Source organism: Molothrus ater, chromosome 4, assembly GCF_012460135.2.
Source record: "Molothrus ater isolate BHLD 08-10-18 breed brown headed cowbird chromosome 4, BPBGC_Mater_1.1, whole genome shotgun sequence".
Taxonomy (NCBI): domain Eukaryota; kingdom Metazoa; phylum Chordata; class Aves; order Passeriformes; family Icteridae; genus Molothrus; species Molothrus ater.
The window spans coordinates 65,220,406-65,230,774 of record NC_050481.2 but is presented as its reverse complement, the minus strand read 5'-3'; the positions used below and the strand labels follow the sequence as shown (position 1 = coordinate 65,230,774).

Here is a 10,369-nt window from a genome sequence, read left to right as displayed (position 1 = left end):
AAACAGCTACTGAACACAGACCAGCTACACTTCTAGTCTGGATCATACCCACCTAGTTCCTGAGTGAGTGTGCTGCACAGAGCTGAAATCTGAACAGCACCTCAGATTGCTTTCAATGAGATCAACACTATTAAGATACCTGTAAGCAAGCTGGAGCACACCACAGGAAAACAAGGGATAAACTAGCCAAAAAAACTCCCCAACACAGTGACATATAATCTTACAGTCTGAAGCAGAAGTGACAGAGCACACTGAAAGGTGACAGAATAGAGCAGAGATGGAACAGAGTGGGCACAGTGAGAGGCAGCACCCACCACAGCAGGGCAGGGTCATGCACAGGAGGGCACAGGCAGTGCAGGAGGGTCATGTCCCAAGGCCTGTGCTGGGAACCTTGTCTGAGTAGTAGCAGGTTAGTTGGATTAATCTCCAATTATATACCACATTATGGACTAACCACTGAGAAGTTACTCTGCAGAAATTTAAAAGCACCTTAAGCCATTTGCCAAAGGAGAATTATTTGTTGTGTTCTCCATTATAACAGAGAAGTGCATCCCAGTTGTTTGCCTGAACCCTGCCCAGGGATTAGTGCTCTTCACAAGGTTTTCCCCACATTCCAGCCCAGAGCTGGATGCAGCACTCAAGGTGGGGTCTCACAGAGGGGCAGAGTCCTTGCCCTGGTGGCCAGGCTGCTCTTGGCGCAGCCCAGGACACAGCTGCCTTTCTGGGCTGTGAGTGCACATGGCTGAGTCACTTCAAGTTTCTCATCCACCCACCAACATCCCCAGGTCCTTCCCCTCAGGGCTGCTCTCCATCTGTTCATCCCCCAGCCTGCATTTGTGCTCAAGAGATTGTCCCAAACCATGTCCTTCCTTATTTCAAAACCAGGTGTAAGTAACCTTACCCCTCAGAAGCCTCTAAACAAACTCCTGAATATCCCACTGATCCAACCTGTTTGGGTAGCTACAGGATAGAAAAACTTCTTTTAAATAAACCAATTCTAGTGGCAGTTCTGATACTCAGCTACAGACTGACACAGCAAAAATACTTAAAAAGAACCAGGAACAGCGTGGCCAGAAAATGTGACATGAGAAAAGCAATCTGGGAAGGACAGAGGGTGCAGAGTGCAGGTAGAAGGCAACTACCATTTTATTGCCTTCTCTGGTAAAAATACATGTTAGGAAGGCTGTCTCCTTAACATCAGAGCTGAGCACCAACCTTATCCCAATGCCACTGCTTCCTTCTGGAAGTTTCCCTGATTTCAAAACAAATCAGACAGATGTAAGCAATATTACTAGCTAAGGTACTCCCTTGAGTTGATGAGTTTAAAGGGTGTAACATCAACACACAGGAAAATTCATTTAAAGAGATAAAACCAGGTGAGGTGACTGTAAAAGATGTCCTGTAAGTGAAGAATTGTTCACCCAGCTCTTCTAGCAGTTTTTCCTAGAGAACAGAACTTGGCAACCAGCTAATGGACATCTACTAAACGAAATTGTCTCCAATTCACTCTGGTAGCCATGTAAATAGATTTTAAGGTCTCCTCAAAGTCAGAGGATGGTGCTAACACAAATATATCCTGGCTCAGTTCCAATATCAGACACTTGGTTTTCAGCATTTCCCTGCATTTCATTATGCACAGAGCACTGCTAGCAGGAAATGAAGAGTCATATGTAAAAGTAAAGGCAGTTCTGTTTATTTTCCAGCAACATCCCACACAAAAGCAATAGAAACACGAACTGCTCTCAGCAGAAAATCTGTACAGTTGGTAACATTTACAACAGTTTTACATTTAAAACCAGAAAACTGAAAGAATCAAGCACTTTCCCTAGACATTGTTTTCTTGACTGCATTAATAAATGACTGATGACTATTTACAAATTTCAAGTTAAGGCTACTACTTCTAAAAAAACCCCAACATTATTGCATAGACTTTACCATGCTGACTTCCAATTTCTTGAGGGTATTAAACTTCCAATTGTTTCTGAGACATTTTTGCAAAAAAAAGTGGTTTTTGAAGGTAAGGTAGTTAAACTTCCAGTAACTGCAGCAGATGGGCTTACTAGTACTAATCAGCCACATGCACAGCACCACGTGCATTACTTCAGGTCAGGTGGGTTACAAGAGCCATATGTAAAAACAAGGAAACATAAAAAAAATCCCCCAACTTGGCTCTTGATCTGCAGGTGGACAACTGAAATCATGTTCACAGTGGGGGACGGAGTGGGGGAAATTGGTAAGATCTTGCTGTGTTATTTATAATTACTAGAGGATAGCACTGCCATTGACTAGTTTTACTATTGAAAAGTTTTATAAAAAAATCTGATATACATAAATTAAAGTTAACAAGAAGTCACACAACTTAATTGCAATTTTACATAAGTTTGGTCTGGAGAATACCTAGACCAATCACAGCTTTGAGAACAGTCTTCAACTTTGCTTAAGCTTTCTTACTATTAACAGGTTATGGATCAAGCTAACCTCTCAAATTTAAAAGAAACTTTCTCTAAAACAGGTTGCACAAGACTATTTAACTCACAGTATCAAATTCTTTCAGTGGCTCACTCAAACACACTTCCAAGTCAAATTCTCCTTCTGCTTGATAGTCAACATGTCTAACTTTGGTGGGAGTGCCAGAACAGGTATCCTGGAAGGAAAAGGCAATTAATAATTACTAGCTAAGTACAAGTTATTAATACAGGTAATTCAATTAGCTTCTGTAATTCATTTAGACCACCCTATACCAAAGGCTTACAAATGCTTTAAAACCCATAAAACCTCAATGCCAGTCTTAATATTAAAGAGATGTAGGCTTCTGCCCATCCAAGCACATTTGGAGATACCTTGCAAGTGTTCCAAGGACCTATGCATGCAAACATTAAAACATTATACAGATTTAATATTAGAAAAATAAATCCAGTAAGAAAAGCATTCCTAGATCTTTAATGCTCAGCTGTACCAAGTGCTTTCTGGACATAAAAGGAGCCTACTTCTGTGTGAGAAGGAAATGTTACCCTCTTTTAATATTAGATATTGCAATCTAAAGTAGTATTTCAACTGTACATTACAGTTCATAACTGATTTGCTTTCAACAAATAAATTTTCTTTTGTAAGCTATGAAAAAATGGGATATTTTTAATTTGAGATGATCACTTAAGTTCTAATTCTCTAAACCCAAGACTACAGACAGAATAGCTTTAGCTGGAAAATACCTGAATTTCAAGATTGCTCAGCTTTTTAAACAGTCCCTAAACAAAGCAGATGATGGGATCTGTGAGGTATTCAGGCTGCTCTGGATATAATTCTAAGCAATGAACCAATTATCAACAAGTAGTTATGCAAATGACAGATATACTTACATCATTATCTTGACAGCTCGTTTGAGATTCAGTAGAATTGCTTCCAACAGATTCTGTCTCCATCTCACCAAGGTCAACAGGACAACTGTAAAATCATTTAGAAGAATACAGCATAAAATAAATTGATTTTTTAGTGTTAAGATGAACTTTGTTGTGCAGTCCTGAAAAAAATGGCCAGGAGAGCAAAGAGACCTGCAGAGATCACAGGGACAGTGGTGGCAAACTGGGGAGACAAACAGAACTGCAGGACAGCTCAGTACTGCCAAAATGGCCAAGGACTGAATGAAGTCTTGAGACTGAATACTGCAACTTGTCAAAGACAAAAACCCAGTGCTCAAGAAATGCCTCAATGCAAATGTTACAGGAGAGGAATGAATTTTTTTTTCTCTGTTTTGCAAAGATTTAATATCCATTATACACAGCATCTGAAGGTAGCATTTCAACACCAATGCACACAGCAGGTTCTGGCTGAAGGACCAACTCCCCTCACACTGATAGCAACTAAAGGGAAGCTGAAAGGAAGGTTTTCTTTTAGATCCTATTGCTCTGCAGTAGTTTTAAAATCAGCATTCCATTAGGAAAAACAGGACTTTATTAACACAAAACTGCCGGCTGAGGAATTAAGTTCCATCTTTGTCCCCTTCATTCTCTACTGCCAGTTTTATGTCATGTTGCTGATCAGCTGTATTGCTTTCAACAAAGGAAAATAACTAGGGCATCACTCTACATCTTCTAGAGCTTGGGATGAGTTGACAATTCTCCCTCTCTGGAGAAGAAACATTTTACACCACTGTTCTTGAACTAACAAGTGAGAAGAGAGGCAGGTTCCTGTACACCGGATTAGTCCAAGCTCAATATTCAGACCTGCCATTAGTGAGAACACTCCAGCACTGCTCCTACCAGATAATCTGAACACTGGTCTGAAAGAATTGCCTCCTCTTGATGGTTGGTGATTATTTTACAGAGCAGCACAGAACTGGCTCTGCTTTCACCTCACCTAAAGAGAGGGATATGGATGTTTGCCCTTCCAAGGACACTGGGCAAGGACCAGGAAGCTGTTGGATATTTTGATTGAGAAGGAACTGAGCACCACTAAGTGTGGATAAATAATTAGGGAAAACATTCAGCACTCACTGACTTGTCTCAAAAAGAACCATGCTGGGGGTGGTGTTTATTTCTTAAACATGAGACTTCACATCATAATTTCTGTAACAGCATCTTGAATACTCTGTGTACATACATTTCCTGCAGATCACATCCTCCTTCAGTTGGAGGATCCCAGGAATGCAGTGCAACTTTCCACAGTTTGATCTGCTGGTCCCATGACCTACGGCTGTACTTCTTAAATTTGTTTGGAGTTCTGGGATGAACTCCTGGTATACGATGGCATCTATTCAGATATCAGACATGAAAATTGATCAGTGCTTTATTCACACATACATAACATGCCTTTAAATGTTAACTGATTTATTATTTATGAGAAAAGACCAACGTGCAATTCCAGCACTCGAGCAAAGGTTTGCCAGCTCCATACAAACTTCTCAGTTTTTCTGACTCCAAGTCAAATGAAATAACAATAATAAAGAATTATCATTCATAGGTTTGAAAACTTAATTCCAAACTCAACAGCAACTGTAGCCCATTTTGTCTTGAAGTTAACTCATGTGAAAAATGACTGCAAAAAAAGCAGTTTCATTTCCTCTCATTGACAAGCACATCCAAAAGAACTTTCATTTCCATTTCAGCAGCATGAGGTGTTTCTTTTATACTGACTCATTAAAATAAACCCTAAGCCACATCTCAGTTGATTGTTAGTGTGATCTAACAGTTCAAAAATGTCTTAAAAGTTTACTTTGTAGATGCCTTCTATTTAAATGAGTATTATATACCAAGTTTAGTACATTAATGTGCTTATAAAGAACAGGTATGACTTTGAGGTGGACATTTAGTTTCTAGAAAGTCAAGCAGCTTACCTAGGAACTTCTTTAATGTATCTATCATATGCAATCGTGTTTTTTCCATAGTTTATCTGTTTTTGTCTTCTCATCAAAACCACCTCATCTGTCTCAAGTTCTACTGCCACCGTGGACTCCTTTGAATCAGAACTGAAGGAAAAGAACATTGTAGGTTTGGGACTACCAGAAAACCAGTGACACTCAAACAAACCCACTTGTAAAAGGCTATAAATAAACATGTTAAAACTTCTCAAACAAATGCTCAGGGTGTTACTAAACCATGGTGTTGGAACAGACTTGAGATGAAGTATTTTAAACTGTGCATTTTAAGAAACAACATTGTACAATCAAAATTCTATTTTCAAGATTTTCCTCAGCTAAGCTAGAAATTTAACCTACCTTCCTGAGGAGGACTTCCTTTCTCTGGAAAATTCATTTATCAGGAGTTTTCTTCTGTGTCTGTAAGAATTCAAATCAGTTTTAAGAAATTATATACACAAAAAGGAACATGAAGGCTGCACTGTCACAGCTCATGGGTGAATTAACTTTTCAGAAAAGCAGCAGCACCCCCAGACACTGCAAAGACCTTTTTGCTATGAAATGGATATTTCAGTTTTCCCTTAAAAACCAATAAAAATACAAGGACTTTCTTTTCCTGACTATTTTTCCCTAAAGCAACTTCTTATAGCAATGATACAAAAAAAACAGTCATTAGTGAGAGGGTATTTTAAGTAGTTTAACTAAGAGATTCAGGAAAAGCTTCTTCCAAAAGGGAGATATTTAGGGATACACATTCAATCTCCAGAGAGTATCCCATGACATTCCTGCAGGACTGAACCCAAAGCAGATCTGAAAGCAGCAGACAAGAGGCTAAGGTTGGCCTGATTTTACTACAATGGTGAAGTTAAAAATACAAGTTGAAACAGATTCTACAAGATAACTTCCGTTTCTCTTCCTTTTACCACTTCATCTTAGACACCCAGGCATACCTTGCAATTTCTTTGTGAACATTGGTCCTCATTTCATCTTCTTCCACTGCAGTCCCCCAGTCTAAACACCTGGGAAGGGGTCCAGGACCTTCTGGTGTTGTAAAACTAGAAAGAAAAAAAAAAAAAATTAAGGCTCTATGTTAAAAGTTTGGGTTATTGTATTTACCACTCACAGCTTGATCCCTTAAACATGATTATTTACAATACTCAAAATGGCTGTGAAAACCTTGTGCTTTATTAAAATTTTATCACTGTAAAATTAAGCATCAGTTGTGACTCCCACCTCGAGGTTGTGTGGTTTGTGTTGGGTTAAAATTGATGTAGGTATCTATAGAAACATACCACTGTAGCTTGATAACCCAGCCCACGCTTTCAGTAACTTCCAGCTCGTGTTCTTCAGAAAATGGGACATGAAACACCAACTTTATTCATTTACTCACTTGTTTTCACTCCACTAAATGACTCAGCAATTATTTATACTTTGATGACTGCAGACTCATTAGCTATATAAGAGATAAAAGGCTGGAGCACAGAATTAACTTGCAAAGCTAATTAATGAAAATCACATGATAGCACCAGGAGTTGCTCCATGTGTGTATATGCCTGGTAGAGAAGGTAAAGGCACAAAACCATCCTATTTTAGCTAGGAAACAGATTTGCTGTGACTTTGCAAACTGGTTTAACAACTTTATTGCAGTCCATTAGCATCACAAGCAGGTTCAGACTCTTGTGGGGAATAACCTCATATCCCTTCCCAACTCTCTACTGCTGCCTGCATTATTCAGTGTTTCCCCTGCCCGTCTTCCTGATGACCAATTTCCCCTAAGTAAAACTCAAAACTGTACCCTACAGAGCAGAGCTTTTTCAGCAGATCTGGAAATGCTCTGGAGACTTTCCAGGATTCTGTGCAAACATGTCCCCTGGAGTCAGGGAATTAGGGCCATCTGCACTAAAACCAGCTCCAACTCCCTCCCTGCTCCTAAATTGGTTTGCACAACTTTGAGTGGTTTGTTAAATTCAAACTAAAAGTTATTTTTAGATGAAATCCAGTTACCAACTTGAAAAAAAAAATTAAAAATTCATAGCATACAGTACAGGTCCCTCTGCAAAGATTTGTTCAAGCTCCAAGGATTTTTAACTTTTGCTTATACCAATTTCTAGATTTGCAGAGAATACAGACCATGTTCAGTAATTGCTCTCCCATGGTAGAGAACAAACAGCAGAATCCCAGTTGGTCCCAACTGAATTTCTTCCTCAACACTGTGCTGTGATACCTTTTTATATTTGTTTGATTCTGTACCTGTGCTGTGACTATCAAGATGACCAAGCCTCCACCCTGATCCTCTTTACTTTTGGGAATTTTCATTTGACATGGTTGGATTAGCATAAATAAAGTTTTGGCAGAGGAAGAGAACAATTTCAGAGCTCAATCCAAACTGAAACCAGGAAGTATGTCTGCACAATTCAATACTGGGAGACACACAGAAGTGTCGCTTATTTACTTTGAAACTATCAGTAAAGTTCCATCCTTGTACTGCTGTTCAACTATGCTTCCTGGAATTAGTTTAAGCTACTCTGGATAATGTAACTTGAGCCACTGACCAACATGTTCCCTGCTTACTGTCAGCAAAGGAAAATGGGTGGGCACAACCTAGCCCTGTTCAAGAAACCTTGATTCAATCAACTGGGCTGTGGGGCCAACTCCCATCCAGAGATCAAAGTGATTAAAGAGACCATGGCATGAATAGCTCAGACTGAAAATGTGATATAAAATAAATACTTAAGTCTAGCTGTGCTGACAGACATGGAAGGCAGTGCTATGGGGTGACCTCAAAACTGCATCCCCCCACAAATGTGCTGAAATATAACACAACTTCTCTGTACTCCCTTCAGAAACAGAAAATAGATGATTTCTAAGAATTGAATTTTTGTCATTTACTTCAATTTTACCACAACTGTTTGTACAGCCTGTATTTACAAATATAATGGGCCTGTACAGTATTAATCCTCGATAAGCAGCAGTAAACCAACACGAAATAGGATATAAATTATCAAGGACATATATTTCAAGAGGTAAGAATGAAAAATGCTGACTCTTAAGAACTGACTCCAAGATAAGAGCCCTGCACTCGATCCTTTTCCCTCCTTTAAGACCAGCTATTTGTAGCTGATGAGCGATTGATAAACAGGCAGGGCTAGGAAAGCTGAGCAGAAGGGTCAGTGTAACAGCTCCGGGCGAACAAAAGAGCAGGAAGCCGCTGCCATTGTCACCATGCTCACCTGTCCAGCCGGCTGTCCTCAGGCCTGGCCTTGTTTTCCTCGAACACGGAGGACTCGGGCTCGTTCTGCCTCCGCCGCTTCCCATCGGCGCCGCGTTTCCGCTCCTGGGCCCAGCGCGGCGGGTGCTGCGGGCTGGGGACAGACACAGCGACACAAGAGAGCCCGGGTGGGCTTCAGGGCTTCAACCTCCTTCAGAGACCGCGCTTATTAACCGAGTGCACTGCCACCAAACGCAGGGCGGCGACGCCACTCGCTGCGGGCACCCTGAGGGGGCTCTGCCCCCCCCACTCCCTCAGAGAGCTCCGCTGCGGGACGGCGGGAGCGAGGCCCGGGGAGTAAAGGGGGAATGAGGCCCGGGGAGCATAGGGGGGAGCGAGAGCCGGCGCCGCCACCCCCGCCTCAGCCCGGCGGCCCTACCTGCTCTTGGTGCTGCCGTGCGGGCTCCTGTGGCGGAAGGACATGGCGCGGGGTATCCTCGGGAGGGAGGGCTGGAGGCAGAGCCGGGCGCGGGGAGCTGAGGAGGCCGGAGGAGGAAGGAGAGCCGGGCGGTGAGGCAGAACTGGGCGGTGAGGCAGAGCCGAAGGAGCGCTGCCGCCTTCCCGCTCAGCCCCTTCGCATCTCCCGCCGGCGCTGAGCGACACGCCCGCCCCGCCTCCCCGCGGGGCGCCTCCACGGGGACAGGTGCGGAGGGGGGGAGAGCGGGAAGGCGCAGCGGCCGCCCCGCGCCCTCAGACGCTCACACACATCCCCCACCCCCCCGCCAGGGCAATGGCTCAGCCCGCTCCGCCCGGCCCCGCCCCCGGGGCGTGTTGGCGGGAGAATCGAGCGCGGCGGCGCGCGGTTTTGGCGCGCTGGGGCGGCGGGACTCCGGTGAAACAACAGGGAAAAACCCAGCCCAAACAAAAAGAAAAATACAAATTCCCGCGATTTAAATATGAAGCATGACGGTCCGCGGTGTGAAAAATGCGTATTTTATGATTGGCTTTTCGCAAATATTAAAATGAATATTATATATCTTATAAAGTTAGAAAGTTATGCTGTATTAATTTTCTTAAGTGGTGTGTTAAATACAGTTTTAGGTTATAACATAATGTTAAAATAGAAACTATGCTATGTAAGGTACTTTAAAGAAAGGACTTGCATCGAAATAGCAGCCTAAATCTTCAGAGAAAAAAATTCACTGCTCTCTTATCAGAAGAAACTGATTTCTTCCTGCCTCGCTCTGAAGATGTGATTAGGATTAAGAAATTGACACTGACCAGACAGAATCCTGTATTTGAATGGAATTTATGCATAATGCATGAGGTGTATGAATATGCAACAGGTTATTGCTTTTAAGGGTTAATCCTCTGGTAACGTGGGTCCTTTTCCGGGCTTATTTTGCCGAGAAAAAGGTACCTGGACTGTCCGTAACTCTTTGTTTTTATTGTCTCGTACTGTCCTAAATCCTAATTGTCCAAATTTAATTATCAATAGTGAAGAAGGCTGGGTAATGGCATGAGGTGGTTATGCCTTGGTTCATGGACCTTTTTACTTGCAGATGCATGCACAGTGAGATCGTGTTGGTCCTGCTATTGGGCATACACTCATTTTAGAACAGTAATTTAGAAGCAACCTGGAGAACTCCAGCAGAACACAAGCAGCTTTAAATAATAATAAATTTGCAGCCTGAAGACTGGTGGGACACTTCAGAGAGATGGTTTTCTTCTGGCCTTACAATGGCAGGATTACTAAGGTTGAAAAAGCCTTACAATAACAGGTTCATAAAAGTTGGAAGAGCCCTCTAAGG

General features: G+C 42.1%; 1 protein-coding gene across 1 annotated transcript; it reads right to left on the bottom strand.

Moving 5' to 3' along the window:
* Nucleotides 1-1,671: 1,671 nt before the first annotated feature.
* On the bottom strand, nt 1,672-9,241 carry SLBP (histone RNA hairpin-binding protein). The gene is made up of 8 exons (XM_036381513.1): nt 8,998-9,241; nt 8,581-8,712; nt 6,301-6,405; nt 5,711-5,770; nt 5,330-5,461; nt 4,597-4,746; nt 3,357-3,441; nt 1,672-2,644 (listed from the first exon to the last, which is right to left on the bottom strand). The coding sequence occupies exons 1-8, from the start codon at nt 9,039-9,041 to the stop codon at nt 2,528-2,530; spliced, it is 825 nt and encodes a 274-aa protein (XP_036237406.1). The 5' UTR covers nt 9,042-9,241; the 3' UTR covers nt 1,672-2,527.
* Between the last annotated feature and the right edge of the window lie 1,128 nt (nt 9,242-10,369).

Excerpts from the sequence above, each read along its gene's own strand:
- SLBP (XM_036381513.1), bottom strand. The coding sequence starts at position 9,041 with ATGTCCTTCCGCCACAGGAGCCCGCACGGCAGCACCAAGAGCAG. Across the intron at positions 8,713-8,997 it reads CACGGCAGCACCAAGAGCAG|CCCGCAGCACCCGCCGCGCT; the intron begins GTAGGGCCGCCG and ends GTCTGTCCCCAG. Across the intron at positions 6,406-8,580 it reads GAGGACAGCCGGCTGGACAG|TTTTACAACACCAGAAGGTC; the intron begins GTGAGCATGGTG and ends TTTTCTTTCTAG.